At 52.5% G+C, this 20,778-nt stretch overlaps 6 protein-coding genes and 1 non-coding gene across 7 annotated transcripts; 4 read left to right on the top strand and 3 right to left on the bottom strand.

The window, feature by feature from the left end:
• Nucleotides 1–47: 47 nt before the first annotated feature.
• Nucleotides 48–151, top strand: B0H65DRAFT_t370. The gene has a single exon. It is a non-coding gene; the product is annotated as a tRNA-Met (tRNA).
• Nucleotides 152–533: 382 nt separating this feature from the next.
• B0H65DRAFT_472275 (uncharacterized protein) lies at nt 534–2,234 on the bottom strand. Its single transcript, XM_062827139.1, has one exon. The coding sequence runs from the start codon at nt 1,806–1,808 to the stop codon at nt 705–707; it is 1,104 nt and encodes a 367-aa protein (XP_062679354.1). The 5' UTR covers nt 1,809–2,234; the 3' UTR covers nt 534–704.
• Nucleotides 2,235–2,635: 401 nt separating this feature from the next.
• Nucleotides 2,636–4,015, top strand: B0H65DRAFT_510551 (uncharacterized protein; the record flags this gene model as incomplete). Its single annotated transcript, XM_062828411.1, has 2 exons — nt 2,636–2,696; nt 2,802–4,015. The coding sequence occupies 2 exons, from the start codon at nt 2,636–2,638 to the stop codon at nt 4,013–4,015; spliced, it is 1,275 nt and encodes a 424-aa protein (XP_062679353.1).
• Nucleotides 4,016–8,206: 4,191 nt separating this feature from the next.
• B0H65DRAFT_258355 (uncharacterized protein) lies at nt 8,207–9,045 on the bottom strand. Its single transcript, XM_062822586.1, has one exon. The coding sequence runs from the start codon at nt 8,898–8,900 to the stop codon at nt 8,406–8,408; it is 495 nt and encodes a 164-aa protein (XP_062679352.1). The 5' UTR covers nt 8,901–9,045; the 3' UTR covers nt 8,207–8,405.
• On the bottom strand, nt 9,009–9,547 carry B0H65DRAFT_258347 (uncharacterized protein). The gene is made up of 2 exons (XM_062822585.1): nt 9,094–9,547; nt 9,009–9,018 (listed from the first exon to the last, which is right to left on the bottom strand). The coding sequence occupies exon 1, from the start codon at nt 9,432–9,434 to the stop codon at nt 9,192–9,194; it is 243 nt and encodes an 80-aa protein (XP_062679351.1). The 5' UTR covers nt 9,435–9,547; the 3' UTR covers nt 9,009–9,018; nt 9,094–9,191.
• A 6,203-nt stretch (nt 9,548–15,750) lies between these two features.
• Nucleotides 15,751–18,857, top strand: B0H65DRAFT_258288 (uncharacterized protein). Its single transcript, XM_062822584.1, has 3 exons — nt 15,751–15,774; nt 15,838–16,084; nt 16,169–18,857. Exons 2-3 carry the CDS (start codon nt 16,043–16,045, stop codon nt 18,695–18,697), a joined length of 2,571 nt encoding a protein of 856 aa, XP_062679350.1. The 5' UTR covers nt 15,751–15,774; nt 15,838–16,042; the 3' UTR covers nt 18,698–18,857.
• A 493-nt stretch (nt 18,858–19,350) lies between these two features.
• On the top strand, nt 19,351–19,848 carry B0H65DRAFT_258264 (uncharacterized protein). Its single transcript, XM_062822583.1, has one exon. The coding sequence runs from the start codon at nt 19,477–19,479 to the stop codon at nt 19,747–19,749; it is 273 nt and encodes a 90-aa protein (XP_062679349.1). The 5' UTR covers nt 19,351–19,476; the 3' UTR covers nt 19,750–19,848.
• Nucleotides 19,849–20,778: the final 930 nt, after the last annotated feature.

Below are 20,778 nucleotides of genomic sequence, written 5' to 3'. Positions count from 1 at the left end.
ATGGCCGCTAGGTGATAAGTACATGATAACGCTCGTTTCTGCAACGAGGGACCTTGGCGCAGTTGGCTAGCGCGCAGGTCTCATACCTTGTATGATCTGGCTTAACGTCAGAGTAATCCTGAGGTCGGGAGTTCGAGCCTCCCAGGTCCCACGTTTTTTTCTCTTTTCAGATTTTTGTATAAATTTTTGGGACTTAACTGGCAACTCAATCAACCATTTGGTTTTCTTTCTTTGCTTTGTGTCTTTTTTTGTTTCCCTTGCTTGTTTTATTTTGTATGACATCTTCCAACACGCAGGAACAAATACAGCAACTTTTCCGTTACATATTGTTCTAAAACGAGAAGATGTATACTTTTCGTAGATACAACAAAACAAGTCTTTCAGTATTTTGCTACTCGTATGACGCTCACTTCGGACCTCTTGATCCAGCTTTCATGGACAAATATCTGAAGGCACAAGCTATCAAGACGAGCCGCCTACCTTAGCCCAAGGCTCGGAGGCAACAACTGGATATGCTTCCAAGGTATTGAACCTTTACAACTCAACCATGGAATCCTTTTGTTTATTTTGACTCCATACCATCCCCGTATCATTATACATATATGCTACAGTATTCTATACAATGGTATCGTATCCTACGAGTCAGGGGTAGGTACATACCTCAACTCCCTCCCCTCCCAGCTCACCATCCCAAGCACGCCCGCTTAATAAGCGTTAATGTTCGCACTCGGCTTGACATGGACCAAACGATCAATAGCCCGTCCATCATCCAGCGCCCATCCAGAAGTCATATCCAACTTATACTCCACGCCCCTCAAATAGACCTTAGCAAAGCCCTCACGGTAGAACGACCTCCTGAGGCCTTCATACGCCCCACGGAACACCTTCGCCGCGTCCCTGAAAGGCAAGGTAAGAAGATGCTGCATCCGCTCCTTGCGCTCCTTCTCCCTGGCAGCCTTCTGCTTGCTCGCCGCGATGATCTGTCCCGTCTTGGTGGTGGGGAGGTTCTTCCCGACGTTTTTCTGCGCGCTGAGTGTGTTCAGCCTCTCGCACAGCAGCTGCATGCGGAAGGGCATCTCGACCTCGGAAGGGTGGTAGTACTCCTTCTTGTTGGGCAAAAAGGGGATGGCGCGGCTGTAGGCGACCTCGATGTAGATCGGGGTAGGGGTGGTCACGGGAACGGCCTTGGGCTTGATGGTGAGGAGCTCGGCCCATCCTTTGGACTTCTTGGTAGAGGCAGAGGCGGCACCGCCGCTGGTGATCTGGGAGGCGATCTGGGAGGCCGGAACGGCCTCGATGTGCCGGATGATGCGCCGCATGCCCATGAAGAAGTAGCCGCCCATGCCAATGGTCATGGCGCAGATGACGCCGTAGGCATAGGGGACCCAGGTGGCCAGGTCCGCCGGAGGGTTGAGGTGGATGTTCCAGTAGTTGTAGAGTGAGTAGGTGACGCAGAAGCTGCCGGTGGTGAAGCTGGCGAAGCGGAACCAGGCGTGGGAGTGAGCCTCGTACAGGAGGGTCCGGCCCTTCTTGGCTAGCTGTTCGGCATAGGAGGCGGGAATAACAGTGGGAGGAGCGGTTACGGTAGTGATGACGGTGGATGATGAGGCCGACTTCTTTGCTGCCTTCTTAGCCTTGGAGGCAAAGAAGCGTGCCGTTTGGGCGGAGCGGAAGCCGGAGCCGGAGCCGGAGCCGAAGACCAGGGCGAAACGTGTTGCCGAAGCTTGGGATGGAGTCCTGGCACATGGCGCCGTCCGGTGTGCAAGCAGGACGAACTGGCTGCTGAGCCTACTGGAAATGGAAGCCATGGTGTCGTGTTGGATGCCGGGCGGTAGTCCTGTACGGCGCCGTGGGACGGGGATCGGCAACGGGGTTATGTGGATTTGAGGACGAGCGGCTCCGATCCGGGTCCTTGTCAGTTGACGGCGGGGGAAACTGGATCACGGTGCGGCCCGGCCACCTGCTGCCGTTACGTTTCGTTTCGGGTCCAGTTCAAAATCGTTTGTTATCTTCGGACCCGGCCCCGCTCCCAGGTCTCGAATATTTTAGCGGATCCCCGTCAGGAACTCGGTCCGCAATGGAGCTCCGCTGGTGGGAACCGGTTCTTGGCGGCAGGGGAGATTTTGGAGGCCGAAGACGGGCTGACGAGGATGTCCCAACCCTTGCTGGCCCTAGCGCAAAGATGACAACTCCAACTTCCACTTGGCTCCAATTTTTAGCGCGTCCTACGCAGAGACGGCTGCAGAAAATGGTTTGGGGACATGGGGCGCGGGGGTTCATCGGAGGATTTGGAGGGTGGCCCAAGCTTCCTACGGTCGTTTCCCCAACATGTCCCTCATCGACCCTCGCAGCATCCACAAGCTGGCGACAGCTTTTTCTGGGTTCCCGTGCCTAACCGTTTTCTGTCGCCGCCGGGTCCGCTGCCAGATTTCTTGACAAGAAACAAAAAGATCCACTGCCCGCGCCCATCCCGTCGACCTCGCGGTGGAATTAGCATTGAACCTGACTCGTTTGACATACGTCAAGCATAAGGCTCAATTGGAGATCCAGCAAACACCACAGCCCTACCGCGATATCCACGTCAACCACGCATTTCACATCGTCCCGTCGCGACAACACCACATAAAAGTCCGCCATGGCTTCGCTAACAGCAGCTTGTCGCATCTCTGCCAGGATGGCAGGGCGTTCCGTCAGAGGTCGGTTGCCTCGCCTCCCGTCACCTGCCCGTCAACATGGTGCCTACTTTACGTGGTCTTAAAAGTCATCATATACTGACTGGGAGAAACATGTCATGACAACAGGTTTCCGCACCTCTGCCGCTGCTCTCGCCGCCCAAAACTTTACCATGCCCGCTCTGTCGCCGACAATGACGGAGGGCAACATCGCAACCTGGAGGGTGAAGGAGGGCGACAAGTTCACTGCCGGTGACGTGTTGTTGGAGATCGAGACCGACAAGGCCACCATGGACGTCGAGGCACAGGATGACGGTATCATGGTCAAGATTATGCAGAATGATGGTGCCAAGGGTGTTGCTGTCGGCACCCGGATAGCTGTCATTGCGGAGGAAGGAGACGACATTAGCTCTCTCGAGATCCCGGCCGACGCGGCCCCACAGTCCAAGCCAGCCGAGTCAGCACCTTCGGCACCTCCCCCACCGACCACCGCGGACCAGTCTAACGTTGCCGTCCCCGAATCCGCTCCTCAAAAGGCTTCGTCCAAGTCGGTTCCCAAGCCCCCGAACAGGCAATACCCCCACTATCCTTCCGTCGCCCATCTGCTCAAGGTCAACAACGTTGACGCCGCTGTCGTTAAGGATATCACCCCAACCGGCCCCGGCGGCCGTCTGCTCAAGGGTGACGTTCTTGCCTACCTTGGTAAGATTAACGCCCAGACTCCGTCCACCGTCTCCGAGAGGTTCGAGAAGCAGTCGCACCTCGACCTTAGCAACATCAAGGTTGCCAAGAGCACCGAGGCCGTCAAGGCCACCACCGAGAAGGCTCAGTCCAAGAAGCTGGATGCCCCTGCTCCTCCTCCCGTAGCCGTTGTTACCGCTCCCATTTCTCTGTCCGCCGTCATCGACGTTCAGAATAAGGTTCACAAGACCATCGGCGTCTTCCTCCCTCTTTCGACCTTCATTGCCCGTGCCACCGAGATCGCCAACCAGAAGCTCCCCCTTCCCGCAAACTACCAGCCTACTGCCGATGAGCTCTTTAACCAGGTTCTCGGTCTTGACAAGGTCACCCGCAAGGAATCTCGCGGCTCCTATACTCCCACATTCGGCTCCTTCCTGGCCCCTCAGCGGGCAGCGCGCAAGGCCGATATTATCGATATCCTTGCCGCTCCCTCCAAGCGCGCCGCTCCTCAGAGCAAGTCCGCCACCCCCGGTCTGACCACCTCTGGACCCAACGTTTTCAGCCTGCAGGTTCCCAAGTCGGAAGAGAAGAGGGCTCAAGCCTTCCTTCGTAAGATGAAGCTTGTTTTGGAGCAGGAGGCTGACAAGCTTGTGCGGGCATAAACAACCTAATGATCTGTTCACTCTTCTTCGCTTCATGCGCTCCCTCATCAGCTTTTTATAGAGAGGGGACAAAATGCACAAAATGCACATGGGGTTTACTTGTTTGACATATGTTGGTATTGGATTGTATGGAGTAACTTGTTAGCACTAGACTTCCACTTTTATGGCTTTATGATCTAGATTCTCTTCTCAAGATGCTCTGGCGGAGACATTCGGTAATGTGCGTACGCCTGAGTGTTCTCCCTACATTTCTACCGCTATAATGGCCGAGATCTGATTTCATGTGGCTGGTGTGCTTTTAGCTCATGAGCTGTACGGTACGTTCAACCGCTCAAATATCTGCGCACATGGACCGGAGATGGTTGCTAGGACATGTTCCGGTCACTTGATCAACTCGTACGTCAAACAGCTATACATCTCCTATCAATGAGCAGGTAGACCGACCTTACCTTCACAAGTCATCTATCACAATCTCAAGATTCAGGAGGAGCCGATCCAGTTCCAACACGGTGGTAATCAAGAGTGAGAGCTAGGCGCACCGCCACACAGAGATGAGGTATATGGTGTATCGGTCACAGCGAAGCCTCACGGTAGAAAATTTATATGTTCGGGTACACTTCCCATCTGATCACGCAGGCTCACCTACCGACTATAGCCCAGAGTACGCGTCAGCACAGATGACAAGAAGACACTAGGTGGTCTATCTAGACCTCATATCCCCATTTTACTCACTCATTGTGGCCCCAAGACAAAGAACAAAATAAGTTATGTAATACCTTTCCCACAAAAAGTCTCACTTCCAAACACTACCAAAGACTCGGATTATCTCACCTTGCTATCTCGACACGGTAGAGGTATCCATGCCGCCGGGGCTGTCCCAACGAACAACAAAACAAGAGCTTTCTTTACTCGGTGGATACAACCATGCCTACATAGCTGAGGTCTATAGTGTGTGCAGACTGTAGGTATACGTCCAGGCGTCCTACCTACATCTGCGAGAAGTTCCAAAGAATTGCTCCGTGTGCCCACCATGTCCACCCACCCTCCATCCTCACACGGTATAACATGTAATGTCATACACCTCAATCGAGCATATTGATACCGTCCCCCATCACCAATCACATCTCTCTATTTCCCTTATATTCCCTCGACCTCTTTTGCCTCTCTGATGAAGTCCAGGCCGTTGATATTTCAAAGCCGACCACTGTGCCAGCTCACCGGCTTCAAGTACTGCGGCTGTCTTAGGGTCGGGACCCGTAAGACCCTTAATGCCTTGGCCGGTTTGCTTTTTTCCGTTATCGGATGGTCAGATGGGGCGAATGTTGGGAGGAGATACATAAGCATGAGATGCTTGTGAATGCGTGTGATAGAGATCATGGAATGTGTGTGAACGGGCGGGGGGATATTGAAGTCAGTGAGGGGATAGCGGCAACGAGGGGGAGGGGAGGGCGACGTTCTTTTTGATGGCCTGTAGGTTTTGTTTTAGTCTTCGGTTCGGGGCCCGGAACGAAGGGGCCCTGAAGACTCTGGAGACACCTGATGCCTTGGCCGGTTTGCTTTCTTCCGTTATCATACTCCGGTAAAGATTGGGAGGAGATAAATATGCATGAGATGCTTTTGACTGCGTGTGATAAAGATCATGGGATGCGTGGGACGGGCGGGGTGACGTGAAGATTGGTAAGTACTACCTAGGCGAGGGAGTGAGGAGAGAGGGCGGCAACGAGGAGGGGAGTGGTAGGTTGTAGCTGCTGGTTTTCTTCTCGATGGCCCGTAGGTGTTCTTCTCTGAGTTGGTGAGGCTGAAGGGTTAACCAGAGCACTGCACGGTTAAGCGACCCGGAGGTGAATACAAGTTTCAAGCGTCCGAAGTCGCAAAGAGTTCCATCTCCTGTTATTGATGGCCGGCCCTGGGTTCTTCACTTCGGTGACTACCTGATGCTAAATAACCTTTCAGAAGCCTTTATCTTCTATTTTATTTCCATCTCCGGTCTTCCACCAAGCCTTTCCCAGGTAAGGCCTTCCCGTTTTTCACTTACTACTACAACTATCGATGATCTGAATCAGTCTCACGTCCCCGCAACTTTGTGTCCCCTTCCAATCTTGAACTGAAGGCGGCAACCGTCCGCTTTACAAAGCCAGGCCTCAAAGTCCAAACTTGGTCTTACCAAGCTTAAATGTGCAACTTGATTGAAACAATTTCAAGACCAAGGGCCGCGCGGCTTGTCTTAGACACTCGTGGATAACGAGATTCTCGAAAGAGGGTATCTTGCCCGGTTATACTATGTTATCAATCGAGGAGATCTAGAACAATGCTGATGATCGAACATGTCAACAACAGTCGATGAGGTTTGCTGGGCTCTGAGACGGCCAAGATACGCACGCTCAGAGCTAGAACTGCAAACAACAATATATGAAGTGATGAAGCAGTGTTCACTGCTGTACATCTCATCTAATCTTCTGTCTCTCAGACTATAATCCTTCCCAGGCTGGAGAACAAAGTGAAGTATCCTGGCATAAGTCCGCAATTATCAGTGCCAGTTAAACTCTCTGGCAAGACATAACTTTAAGCCCATGTCAACACATCACGTACCCGCAGAAAATAGACACAACCAAACCCATACTGCTGTGACACAACCCACAAGATCACAACAGGCAATTTGTTGAGCGGTGCATAAAAAAGGTCGTACACCTACCCGGGGTACCCCATCCGACCGGGGACATATCAAGCAAGTGTCAAAACCACAACAGCAACAGGAGGAGATGAGACGAGAAAAGACCATACTCGGTTCATTATCAGGCCGTGCCCCGGATATGTCGGTGACGTACACAGAAGTTTCAGGATCCTGACTGGGATTGGCATGTGCATATATCACTTTCAAGATGTTTGATTTGCCGAGTTTGCGCCGCGGGCAGGTTTCTTTGTGACTCCCTCAGAGTCAGACACGTGCTGGGAAGAAGTACATCAGTCACTGTTGCGAGGGTACCCGAGTTCGGATAAGGTGAAGATGACGGATAGAGAAGAACGAGAGCAAGATAAAAATATAGTGACGGAGGACGGACTTTGAACTTATCGTCCAGACGTTGTAGAGGTAGACTTGTAAGTTACGCAACTAACGCAAGGCAGTCATCTCACTAGTGTGGGTATCGCAACAGTAGCCTTATGTGCGTAATGTAGAATGAAGTGTTATGGAAAGATGAGGTGTGTGTAAGTGTTAGCCTGTATGTATACTCTGTATAACTTCCTTCTTCACTTGTCGTACAATGCCGTGTGAGTTGTTGCTTTCCGTCGTCCCATGTCAAACCGAAAGACGTCCGACTTCGGCAACCCGGTAGGTATTTTCTTTCCACTATCGCTGTCTGTGATATCGTCGATATCCCCTCCATTGTGAAACGCGAGTCTTTGTCACTTGACCACTTCAATAGCGGAAGGGTGCGGGAAGAAGCGAGACAGCGTCGTCTTCGGTTTGAGGTGAGCAACCTTGCCTTGCCTTACCTCACTCTCAGCCTGCGGTCCCATGTCAACGGTCGATGTAGGCATGTATTGACTTGACAAAGAGTTCATGGCATGGTGCCAGCTACTCCCGGTAATCGTACGTTATGGAAGTGGGATTCAGGGAATGGCTTTCCATCATCGGCATATTTGTTTGATATGCGCTGTTTGTGATCGGTGATTCTTGTGACTTTTCCCTCTTTCTCTCCGCAGCGAGAAGGCGAAAGAAAAAGGCTCTATGGAGCCTCATCCGCATTCCTATAAACCTATCATCCGATACATGTGACGATGTGTATGCGAGCGAAGGTCTCCGCGTTCACGCATCAAGGAATAGCCTTGCAGATGAACCAGATGATCGCTAACGAGGGTCTAGATCCCCTCACAGAGTCTGCACTCATGTCGCTAGATTCAAGGCTCTGTAATGTTCCACTGTCGGTTTGGCAATGGCCAAGGTAAACCATCCGCTTCAAGGAAAAAAGCACGTCAGACAACAGATGGAACATGGAACGACAGCAAAAGGAAGACGGATGAAGTTGATGAAGCTCCCATGACCCCCGGAGCCCCGTTCTCGCCCGTCCTCACTATACTGGTCCGTGCACTTCGACGGGATGCATTAACTCAAAAGTCCGCTAGCGCAATGCAGGAAAGGCGCATCCACAACAGCAAAAGGGAAAGAACCCACTGCATGTCCTTCCTGCACACACTTCGCCAAAACATCCAGATGCTGCCCGGCACCCACACTCAACCATCCATCCTCTACCATGCTCTTTACACCCTCACATATGGGACGATACGCATTCGGAGGGGCACTTCCCACCACCCTCTTTCACCATCCATCGCGGAATATTGTCTGTGGCATACATCTAGCGAGATGAGCGGTGAGCGGATTCGAATTGGCGTATCATAGCCATTGAGAATCCAGCCGTGTATGTGTGTGTAACTTGGGGCTGGGGCGCAGGGAGGAGAGGAGAAGAGGCAGAGAAAAAAAAAACCCCAAAATCAACAAAGAGGAGGCTGTCCAGATCCGCCGAGCGAGCGAGGTAGGAAGAGATCCTCCCGCGGGGTAAAAGAAATGAAGCAAGGGAAGGAAAGGTGGGCGGGTGGGTGTTGAAAAAGTCCCAGTCCAGCCGTCAAGGTGCATCTCGCAAAAGGTGGGGTGTTTTTGTGCTGCTTGCTCGGGGCCCGTGGTACCGTTCGTTCGTGGGGATTGCCCCAGGACGACTGACGAGGAGGAAGAACAGAATCCGAATCGAATCAGATGAGGAGTCCCATCGGCATCAGTCCAAGTGTCCAGTCGCGACACTCGCGAGAACAAAACGGAGAACGGAGGAGGACATTGAGTGACTCCGGAGCCCCATGTGCTGGGAATCCTTGCTTGTTGCGCATTCCCCATCATGACTTGAGGAATCAGCCGCCCTTGGCGCCCTCGCAGACGCTTTTATGGCTTGGGAGCTCCCACCTCCCCAGCTCCCAGCCATGGATGACAGACAGCTGAGACAGGGCCTCATGAGGATCTGCCGAAAAATGGGTCATTCCTTGATGGAGATTGGAGTAAATGGAAAAACACACATCGAGATACTGCTACTTACTACCGCAGGGGTACTTCACTGCCCTCGGCTGTACACTAGTCCTACGATCCAACAAGTGCACACCAGTGGGTTTTGAAGGGACAAGTGCCGTATGTACGTCATTGTGGTCTTACTCTTCGAGGATGAATGCTTCCCAAGAACTCCCAAAGATCCACTCTTTCGACCTGAGCCGTTGATTGATCTGAAGAGCATGGCACTCTCTGAGATTGGCAAGGTTGCAAAGTCAGGAAAGTGTCAGGGCCCAACCGTGATAGAATCACCAGCTTCCATTGGAGAAACCCATTCGCCTTGGCGCTTGAAGAGGGTTGCTTGTGTGGGCCATACGTGCTGATGCCGTACATGCCCGCCGTAGGTACTGCCGTCGGAGCCGATAGGTGTCTAGGTGATAGGAAAGCTTCTTGCTAGAGATCATCGGCACCGGGCAGAAAGTGGCGCGCGGGGTTGTCATGAACCTGGAAAATCACTTGACCACATGGGCGTCTCAGCAATGTCTAACATGCCAAGGGAGCAAAGCAGTCTGGCAGTTGATGAATGAGACTCGAGGTCCAGGATCCGATCAGGAGCCCTTCAAACTTTCCGAGACGGGGGAAGCGAAAAAAGGAAAATCTGACCCCAGTTCTGGAATCCCCGAGGTTTCAATCGGTTCGGCATGATCCAGCAAACATCATGGCCGATCTGTCCATCTGCTTCCGTCTTCATCACCCACGCGGAGCTATGGGTTGAGATGAGGCGGGAATGGTAACCAATGGAAGCCTGGATTTGACCACGGTCAACAGAGAGATGTAACCATCTTGCGCGCCTACCTTTGTCCAAGGCGCATTCATGGGCATTCATTCCGTCCAACGGCGAGACAGCATCTGAACGAGGGGGGCTTGTTGGAAGCGTGTCCAGTGAAGATCTGGTTGAACCCCGAGGTATAGCGGGCGGGGAGGGGACGAGTGTGCAAGTTGACCACCGTCCAACGATGATTTTCTACCTCCCGTCTATACTAGGGATATAGAAGTAGCAAAAGCGGGAGGCGGTGAGCGCGCAGGGCTCTTCTCGCATGCTGTAACGGCGAGGTAGCAGCGCCGGCACTTTGGCGCCTTTGTGATGATTTATGTAGGTGGTGCAGAAACGATAGGTAGGGGAAGAATGGGGGTTATAGTCGCATGCATTTCGGTTGTTCGCAACGACTTTCGAACATTGCAACATGTGTGTTTCAAGGATTGTGATAAGCGACAGTCGAATTGTTTTCGGCGTCCTTGATTCGGATCCTGAGATTTACAACGGGTCTGAAGTCGAAACATGCTGATCACAAGATCTGATTCTCTTCCCCGCTCCAGGGCATCACGGCTTTTGGATGTTGATTTGGCCCATGCATTCAGTGCTATAACAATCACTTTTTGGCGCTCGCACGGGCCATATCAGCTTCAGATACATACCGGCGGGGGACTTGACGGATGAGCTTGTAGACAGTCCAAAAAGATAAAAAATAGGTACACATAGGACAAGCGACAAGACCTCGGAAATTGTAACGTCAGATTTTCTCGTCACTGTCACCCACTAAAAGGCCACAATTGACGACCTAGCCTGGGTGCCTGGAAAAGCTACAGGTACCCGGGGTCATCAGAGATCAGATAGGCGTACTAGCCATACCGAGTGGTAACATGGCCCGACCCAAACCTGGAGACGACTTCCCGAGAACTCCACCAAGTACGCCAGAGATGAGTTTCAACAGCGCTATCTGCGATAGAGCTAGGGACTATCACATCAGTTGAGCCCTGTCATCACAGCTCTACCAAGCATACCTAGCGAAATTTGTTCCTGGTTCCTGGGGCTAACGGTACGGCGGCTGTGAAGAATGCCCGGCTTCCGTCACTCTCTTCATGGCAGTTATGCCCGACGAAGGATTCGACACACCCAAGCGGAGGAAACAAACTGCTGGGTCTCGACAGTGTCAGATAACGGTATTGATTGACTGGGTACCTGATCTTCCTGTGGCGTCAGAACTTTCCGGTGCTTGAGGCCATACAGTGCCGTAGATAGCCCCGCCTGAGTTCAAGTCGTTCGTCTACCCGCCTGGCATGTGAGAGGGGTCAGTCCGAAGTCCGTTGAAGTTGCTTCCCATTTGCTCTCCTCTGGGAGATTGTTTGCCGGTCATTTGCCCTTTTATCGAAAATCGCTGTGATTCTAGGTTTCCCCACGCATCTTACGTTCCTGTTGCTACATGATGCGTACCGAGTATCTTTGCCCAGGCCACCCCGGTAGACATGGATCACTGAGGAAAAGCTCCTTGGACCCTGGACCAAGTCCCTCAGAACCCTGAGGCCTTGGCTCTTGGGACTGTGGACCCTGAAGACTTTGGGTTGAATTCCATCTTTTAGGGCTCTGATAGAGAATCGCATTCGTACCTGTACAGGTATGCAGTCTCTTTATAGTAGGAGAATCAAGGGATATTCCATGGCCTTTTGTTCGATGTCATGCAGCATTTGTCGGAAAGTGGGAGTGTTACGCAGTCAGCCGAGTTTTCATCCTCGGGATTTGCCAGGACGACCGAGTTGAGAGAGATTCCATCTCCGATCGTACGGTCGCCGGGGGGAGGGGACGCAACGCAATGGCCTCGAATGGCAGACCCAGGGTGGCAGACCCAGGCTATCACCCTGTCGCCATGCTACGCCGCGATAAGGCGACCGCAATTTTAAATTTGAGGCAGATAACCACTTAACGTCAAGGTCAAGGCATAAACATCCTTCCCATGGTTAACCTCTCGGCTCGGGCAAGGGGCGGAACGAAAAACTTTCCTGCCGAAGTGTTAGCTCAAAGTAAACAAGGGGGGCTGGACTGTTCCCAACGTAAACACACGGGACAGCGACCCGGCGCAACTCCTCTTTGATTCAAAGAACTTGGGAATGTTCTCGGATGATGGACTGAAACCGTGAGCTGAGCCACGACCACAAGATGCAGAAGAACCATCATGACGGAGCGATCATGGATAAGTATAAGAAGAGCAATTGGAATGCCAGCCTATCTCTGTCGGTATCAGGAGAATGCAGCTGATCTGCCACGCAAGTCTGCCAGATGGTCAACAGCCCAAGTCGTTGCGCTGCTTTGAGGCTTCAACAAAACACTGGAGCTTGGCTCCTCGGTCCCGCACAGTGTCTCGCTACTGTGATCGGTCTCTGGGAACCCAAATGAGCCAAAGTCACCCCGCATAACTGCCGTGATAGCACAAGAGATCGTCTCGACGCCTTTTCAGCTACTTAGGGCGTGTTTGGATGCTCTGAAATGGCTTTCTGAAGCGGGTTCTCTGAAATGCGTTTTCAGAAGTGTTGCACGGGCCTTTCTGAAATCCTGATTTTGGTTCAGAAACGTTTTTGGGCCTTGTCTGAAATTCTGATTTTGGTTCAGAAACGTTCTTGGGCCTGAATGTTGGCTCTGAAATTCGAGGATTTGATGAAATTTGATTGGATGCATCTCAAAGAGTGGGGCTAGAATTTCAGAACGGGGATTTTGGAAAGATTTCAGAACCGAAACGTTCAGAGCGCTTCCAAACAGCAACTGTGAAAAAACAGGATCTGAACATTTCAGAACCGAATTTCAGAGCATCCAAACACGCCCTTATGCGTCTGAAGGGGGCTCTTGATGTCCGAAAGATCGGTCAAGAAAACGAACAAATATGTGAAAGTGAAAAGCGGCTCTTCAGAATTGAGGCTTGGACTTGTTGTGTTTGGTCCGATCGCTGTTGTCCTCTCCATAACAGGTTCTACTGCGCATTTTGGGTAGGTGAAATGAGACTTGCATTGCGTCCTGCACTGCATCTCTGATCTCGAAGCCATCATTGGGTTGTTTCAGGTCTGCTTTTAGCCCGGACTGCTTGAGCGGCTGCTTCAACACAACATAACCAAGAGAGCCGAGAGACAGACACACTGGCGCGTTGTATGACAGCAAATTCTACAGGATTCTATTGCAGGATTGCTACCTTTTGGCTTGGACTCTGAGTTTACTGGCGCTGTACATGTACGACGATGCTATGTCGGAGCGTAGCGGTCAAGTCAGCATCGATGGAGCACGATATCTGCGAGGGACGATTAGCGGCAGTCAAGCACCGAGTATCTAGGCAGAGCAAAGCAACATCGACAGAAGATGAGCTGTACCTAGGTAGTGTAGGTGTAGTGTAGAGAGTAGGTAGGTCCAGATAGGCTATAGGCATGTATATTTGCCCGCATATTCTCCAATGAGACAAAGGCTTCGAGCTCGTGCTTCCAACATTCCAAGTCCAAGTTGAAGAGACTCCGTTCCAAGGAAGGGATCCAGATCAGACAAGTCGTCCGGAGTGTCTTAAGGTCCCTGGGTCTTTTCGGACAAAAGGACTCTGACACAGAATGCCGTGAAGCACCGAAGCAGCAGCTCGGCGATGCAAAACCACCTGAAGTGAATCATCCACGCCGCCTAACCATCACGGTTGACGATCATCGACCGAGTCACCTCATCGGTTCCCGGCCTCTTACCTACCAACAATCCAACCCTGAGACAGTGGAGAGATGTAACGAGGAGGACGGCCGTGCGAACACTGGACGAAGAGACGAAGATGGGAAATCGCATTGCTGAAATTGCCTGGGGTAGCAGTGGGCAGTTCAACCCACGGCTGTTGGTCCAGGTTTCCAAGTTTCGTCGCTACAGGTCGGGTAGGGACCTTCAGGTTAGCCCCGCCCCCAAGCTGGGTAACAGTGGTGTACCATCTTCCCTAATTCTGTTAGCGTGCCAATGTGCCCCGCTACAGAGAGCGACACGCAGGAAATCAACCAAAATTGCACGATGGAACTGTCAGGGCACAATGGCACCCCCAAGACGTAATTATCACTGTTGAGGCTTCCTAGCAGCGATCCCAAAGCGTGGGAAGCGGAACGCGTGGTGGTTTCCCGTTTGCAAGTGAGGCGGGCCGCTAACAGAGAGGTACTCGCGAAGCGCAGGCGGCTGCCGTCCTGCCCCTACCTCGTCGTGCTGCTAGCGCCGCCAATCTCATCTGCCCAGTCACGACCCAAAACCCACTTGCCTATTGGAGCCCAGCGGTCGACTGGACTGGACCGACGCCTGCTGCCCTCTTGCTGCTAGGGGACGGGGGGCCCCCGACTGTGTGAAGGGACTCGCAGGTTCGCAGCCCGCCCGTATTTTGATTTAGTCCCGTCCGCCCCCCCCCCCCGACCGACCAACTATCAGGAAGACCCTTCTTTTTCTTCTCCCTTCCCCCTCCGGTTTTGTGGTTGCGCCGGACAGCAGCACCACCCAACACGCAACATCCCGTCGAGAAGAGTTCCATTGTGTAGACTGTGCTCGTCCACGTCCTCGTCCTCCCGTCTCTTCACAACCCCGATCTCCAGCAAGGTCCCCGCCCTTGTCCTGCCACCAAGGCCCTACCTTACCTTTGTGTATTCCCGTCGGGCACCTCACCTCAACAACTTGCTCAGCTCTCTTCAGCTCGCCCACCCCCCGAGTATCGACTTCCCGTCGTCGCCTTCCTTGTATTCACTCGCGTGCGTGTCTGTCCGCCGACACGTTTCGCGGCCGCATTGCACACAAAAGTCGTCGAGTGCGCCCTCGGGATTGGATCCGAAACCTCTTTGGTCTTTGTGGGAGACTGGTTACCGTGAGACGGTCGCGCCAGATTGTGTGGACTCGGTGAGTTGCCTGATGTTTCCTTGGCCTCCTTTCCGCCCGTTCTACCCAGTGTTCCCCCTTCCGCTGGGCCAGTGCCGGCCAGCCAGCTTGCTCGCATCGCATCGCATCGCATCGCCGTCGCATCATATCGCTCCCAGCGCATCGCCGTCGTCATCGTGCTCTTCTTCTTCGGCTTCCATTCCACAACGTGGGCTTTTCGGTCGTTCTTGGTGGTTTCTCCAGCACTCCCCATGGGATCCCATCGTCCATCTTGCAGCGGAGATCGCCGTTCTCGACACACTGTTTGGTGCTGCGACCCAGCAGGCACACCACAATGGCACAGCATGGAAGGAAATCATCTTGTGACTGGCCCGTTCGCCAAACCTCAAGTTGGCCTCTTGCTAGTCCATGCGAGTCCATGGCACCCCCCCATCGGTGTGCACGCGTGATCGGTGGCTCATTCCGTCCTCGCATACCTGCTGCACCTACTGCTGCATCTGCGTGGATTCCACCTTCGGGCTCTATTCCAACCATCTTTTCCGCCATTTCTGCTGCCGCGGCATCGGTGTCCGCGTCGTCTCCAGCTGCTGGGAGATCACCGCCTCGATACCGCTACTTTGCTACAACTACTACTACTACGAGTGGCCCGCCTTGAAACCGCCGAGCACGACCGAAACTGTTGGATGAGGACACACACACCGCAACCGGTGGCCCGACAACAACCCGCCTTCAAGTACCTACCCGTCGCACAGAAACTGGAACCTCTGCTTGCCGCCGAACTGAACCACATCTGCACACCTTACACACCTACATAATACGCGCCGCATTGTCGCCAGTATCCCCGCACTCGACATATCCTAGACCCGACTTTGATGCCGAATGGGCTCATTTCCACCGGATATACGCCCACTCTACCGACCCATAAGGACTGTCATAACCTTCTCCGATCTCGTCGGCCATTACAAATACCGGACCTGCTGCGATTTCCGCATCTTGAGCGAGCTCCAAGCGGTCGCTGTGCCAGACAAGAAGGGCTTGCCGAAAGAACGAGGCGTCTGTGCCTGTACGAGGTGACGGCTCGACTAACTAACATCTGACATTACGCAGACCGACTGCTGTCCGACTTTCGCCACGACAGACTCCCGCAAACTCCCTACAGACCGCACGATCACGAGCGCAGCCTTCCGAGTCCGAGCTGCACATAAACCCTTCCCAGCGCCGTCACCGTCCTATCTGACACGCCTTTCCCCGCTGTCCGAGCCCGGGAACGCAACTCTTTACATACAACGCCCCAACCCGTTATGCATATTAAATGCTAAAAATGGATTCGGAAGACGGGGAGTTCTTCATCAAGGTACGGGGATTTTTTGGCACATGAACTGCAATGCATTTCCGATTCAAGGGGATAATCAGGCTAATCAAGCATATCGGCTTCTAGCAACTGGCGAGCTTCGTGCGGACCCATGAAAAGGCCCTCGCCAACGCGCTACAGTTTAGGAGACAAAACACTCCTCGCCATGCATCTTCACAGAGCGTTTCGGTGCTCTCCACCTCGGCCCCAACGGCCTCTTCCCTGCCAGAGCGACCTTCGACGTCTTCATCGCCTTCGAGCACATTAGCTGCAGCTCTATCCCTAGGCTCCTTGAACTTCACATCCCACAACGTAAAGTCGGCAAAACTGGCTCTTACCGCCCACCACCTGTTTTATCTACTCTCCCGATTCGAAGAGCTGGCTATTCCTGTCGGTCCCATGAAGGTTCGCCTGGAGAACCTGCACGACAACCGGAATTCAGGAAACTATGTATCGTTCCTCAGCCAAACTCAACGGTCTAAAAGCCGTGGCTCCGACGTTGGCTCAATCCACTCCGTCTCCAGCATCAGGAGTGTCATGTCGGGCATGTCTGCTCTCTGGTCGAGTTTTGGAATCGGCTCTAGCATATCCGCCGCTCGTTCTGAGAAGCAGAAGGCTGCCATCCAGGCTGACCTCAAGTACTTGTACTCTGCCTTCACCAAGATTCCTTGCCTACGCCTTGCCCCCGACTTCCGCGCGCGGTTGATCAAAGGATACGAAGAATTTCCTTTCGACTCGGCCGTCCCTCTTTATGTCTTCAAGAACGTTCAGGCCCTAGAGGTGAGCGACACCGACTTCAGGCAATTTTTCGGCTGGGACCGGCTTGCCGAGCAGCTTCGCTCTCTCACGCTCAAGCGCGCCAGTCTCGATGACCCTGCAGATGTTTTGATCGATATCGTGCTGGATGACATGGATAAGCGGCGTCGTCGCTCGTCGAAAGCGCAATCATCCCTAACCGGACCTTGGTCCGCACCAAGTCCTCGGAGAAGTCCCACAATCCCGCAGGCGGCGCAGAAGTCGAATTCCCCACCTAGTTCTCCAGATGCGAGGACGTCCAACACTGAAATACCGGTTGGTTCTCTAAACAGTGAATCTGGGCCTGACCAGTTGGGGGCGGCTTTGCATAACCACAGGCGGCCGTCCGTCGTGAGGGTAGACAGCGATGAGTCAAGGACACCGGCAAAGGACGGGCGACCACGAAGTCACTCCCCGCGCCGGCCTACCAGCTCTAGGAATGGCTCAAGCAACGTCCGGGGAAACCACAAGATTCGCCGATCCGGATCAGGAAGCTCACACTCAAGCCTCTCGGATTCCTGGTATAATTCCCGTGGAAGTTCCTCCAACTTGCTCGCTATGGGAACGCTTCCTCCCTCCAAGTGGCGTTTCCTCAAGCATTTGAGCCTCGCAGACAACTCCCTTGCCTCGATCCCGGCGGCCAGTCTGGGGCCACTTGCTAATACTCTCCACTCTCTCGACCTGTCAGCGAACCTGTTCACCCAAATTCCTGATAGCCTTGCAACTCTAACAGCCCTCCGCGCCCTAAACCTGGCCCATTGCATGATCGACTCGCTCCATTCGCTTATTCGGTGCCCTCTTCCTGCTATCACAGCCCTCAACCTTCGCGCGAATCGCTTGACGTCGATCGTGGGCATTGAGAAGCTCTACCCTTTGGAGAGACTGGACTTGAGGGACAACCAAATTGCCGATCCTATGGAGTTAGCTCGTCTGACTGGTATCCCCGAACTCCGGGAAATCTATGTGGAGGGCAATCCTTTTACGCGAACCCACCGCGATTACCGCATTACCATCTTTAACCTGTTCCGTCAAACACCGGGATACACCGAAGATATCACTATCGATGGGTCAGGGCCCAGCTACTCGGAGAGGCGGTATCTGGTTGAGCGTGCGGCGGAGCCACCGGCTGTCCCCGTCATCAAACCTGCACCACAGGAATTGCCTGCGGTGGATGTCAGCAAGCCTGCGTTTGTTTACGAGCCGCCCCCAAGAGAACCGGCTGTCCTTAGGAAGGAAAGGCCCATGCCCAAAAGCGCATCAAGCGAACTCAACACTGCGTCTACGCGCCGTCGGAAAGCACCCAAGCGACGCATTGTCGATCTCGCTACTAACGAGACACCCGCTCCTGTAACTCTTGTCGACAATCGCAATAGACCTGGTGATAGAGCCGCTTCGGGTCATAACGAACATTATCGTATTTCACAACCCACTGAGGTGCATGCTCCTCAGGAGACACTTGCGGCTAGCCCTTTGCCCGACGCCCGAGCGCCTGCCGATATCCCCAGGATTGAATCCACCGTCATTCCCAGCATACCTCCCCTTTATCCCTCCCACAAGGGCTCTTCCGAGTCCCAGTCGTGGAGGGACAACGACAACTGGGATATCGACGGCGAACTGTACCGTCGGAAGATCGAGTCACTTCGTGACAAAGTGGGAAGCCGCTACCTGAGTGCACTCAACGAGGAAGGATGGGATCACACTTCGCTTCCGCCCAATTACCGCGAGGGCAATTTTGGTGCTCCCTCTCCCTTACTTGCGGACCCGACAGCTCCTAGAGCCGCATCCGTGCAGGCGATCCATAGTGGTCGGACACTTGGATGAAGTCTTGATATGATATACCCCAGGCTTTACAAAAAAAGCATGTTTTGACTTCTGGGGCGTTGTATAAATTGTAAGCTGTTCGCTGGACAATGCTGCGCTACCTACCCGCTACCTCTACGCATTCCCTCCCCAACCAAAACCCTCGAAGCACTTGTGTAGGACTGGACTGGTGTTTGCATTTACACAAAAAAGAGATATCATATAAGCATAGCGTATTGGCGTTTTGGAACGGAAGGGCGTTGAAGGAAGGGGAAGAAACATTATTCTATTGCATAACCCAACCCGCCACACCTATCTGCCATTCTTCCTGTGTGTTCTTTTTAGCTAAGCCCCGTTTTGTACTGGGGCTGTCTGCATCTTGACACTGTTGGGAGTTTGTGTCTTTTGGGATGGTGGAAGTCTTGTGCTTCTGCAATATCGATTGGCATTGATATCCACATGGCCATGTATCCATCTATGGACACAAGATTTGGCCACCTTTTTTCTTTATTTGGACGAGTTTCAGTTACAAGCGGTGGCGGCGGCATTCAAGTTTGAGAGTAAAGACAGACAGAAATGGTGGGAGGCTTTGCGTGTCCTTTTTACAGTTTCAAGAGATGAGGCATGATGACGACGACGACAATGATGATGGGTGGTAGTGTCTTGTTATCCGGTATCACGAGGTGGTTGGATGATGATGATGATTGGCGTTATTTCCGATGGCATTTGAGTGAGGTCAAAAAGCAGAGTACAGCAGCAAGAAGCGAGAAATTATGCATACTGGTCTTTTCTGAAATCTCATGTCTACGTTTCTACTATTTCGGTTGATGGGTATTATGTCTGTTCTTTGCGTTTTGTGCATCAAGTGTACCTCGATGACGGTTTGCATTAGTTCGAACTTGGTTTATTCAAGTCATGGGAAACTAGAATGTCTTCCCGTGTTATTATGCCTGTTGGCATTCAGTAGCTGGCTACCAATCCTTCTATTATATCTATCTCATTGCCCACATACCTGCACACGCGTGATCCTAAAATATTGTGTGATCCCCATAGTGAACATGGGGGCACCTTAACTCCGGCAACTGATTGCTATGTACCCAGATGTATCCAAGGAACCGGGAAGGGTGATTTGCGCATGTCGGAGGGTTTCGGTTTGTGTCGTTCAAACTCGCGATTCGTTTGGTTGGCATGGAATGTCAACATAGCAGAGTATGAAAGCGGACTGAGGAGGAACAAGTTTCCTAGCTTGGAACTCTGAACCCCCACTGGCAATGACGTTAAGATTCAAGAAATCACAAGCTCGTGGAATTCTCGAACCAGGATTTAATCGCAGAACGGTGGATCTCTTGTGCGTCTCGGCAACGGATCCGAGCGGACGGATCATCGGATGGGTTCGTCGGGGATTCATGGGTTGCTATTTTTTTAAGCTTAAACTTTGGACAGTGTCCTTGTCGATCCCCTCACTTGGATCTTCTGTCAGAAGAAGAAGGTGTATCTTGACTAAAATGTTTTGGCCTTGCTCGCTTGATTTGTACGTTGTAGTGTTTGTTCGGTTGCCGATCTAACCGGTCCCTGATCAGAAGTCTGTATACCTGCAATGAAATGAATCATGATAATCTGATTGAACACAAACGAAGTCACGGGCATCAATCAGGATGGATAAAAACCAATTGGACAGAAAACTTTCTGTGTATGTACGGTACGCATCTCTTTTCTGCAGCCCGTCATTTCTTGGGAGTCGGGATGCCCATCAGATAGAGAAGAGGCCAATCAAACGTTAAGCGCACGCGCGCGAATGTTACCTAGAAAATAAGTAGGAAACATTTTTTTTTTCTGACTGTTGATGAGTTGGCGAGGCTGAATGGTCAATTCGAAAATGCATGAACGGATGGGGGCCGGGGGCCGTGGCCCGTGGGAAAGGTGAGTGGGGGAACCGCCAAGACAGTGCAACTAATCGATACTACCACGCACGAGACTGGCGGGATTCGCATCTTTGTTGAAGAATTACATCATGGTTTAACAGTGGACATAGCTGTTGTGGTCTGGCTCTTTTCTATGTTGACCTAGGGAAAGATGAATGTGGTTTCTTTTTAGGGGAAGTT

Source organism: Neurospora tetraspora, assembly GCF_033439725.1.
Source record: "Neurospora tetraspora strain CBS 560.94 chromosome Unknown B0H65scaffold_6, whole genome shotgun sequence".
In the NCBI taxonomy this organism is placed as follows: domain Eukaryota; kingdom Fungi; phylum Ascomycota; class Sordariomycetes; order Sordariales; family Sordariaceae; genus Neurospora; species Neurospora tetraspora.
This window is presented reverse-complemented; position numbering and strand designations above follow the sequence as displayed.

Bases quoted from the DNA above. Each gene is read 5' to 3' on its own strand.
- B0H65DRAFT_472275 (XM_062827139.1), bottom strand. From the start codon at position 1,808: ATGGCTTCCATTTCCAGTAGGCTCAGCAGCCAGTTCGTCCTGCTTGCA.
- B0H65DRAFT_258355 (XM_062822586.1), bottom strand. From the start codon at position 8,900: ATGATGGGGAATGCGCAACAAGCAAGGATTCCCAGCACATGGGGCTCC.
- B0H65DRAFT_258347 (XM_062822585.1), bottom strand. From the start codon at position 9,434: ATGTACGGCATCAGCACGTATGGCCCACACAAGCAACCCTCTTCAAGC.
- B0H65DRAFT_258264 (XM_062822583.1), top strand. From the start codon at position 19,477: ATGTCTACGTTTCTACTATTTCGGTTGATGGGTATTATGTCTGTTCTT.
- B0H65DRAFT_258288 (XM_062822584.1), top strand. From the start codon at position 16,043: ATGCTAAAAATGGATTCGGAAGACGGGGAGTTCTTCATCAAG. The intron at 16,085-16,168 runs GTACGGGGATTT...ATCGGCTTCTAG, and splicing joins ACGGGGAGTTCTTCATCAAG to CAACTGGCGAGCTTCGTGCG.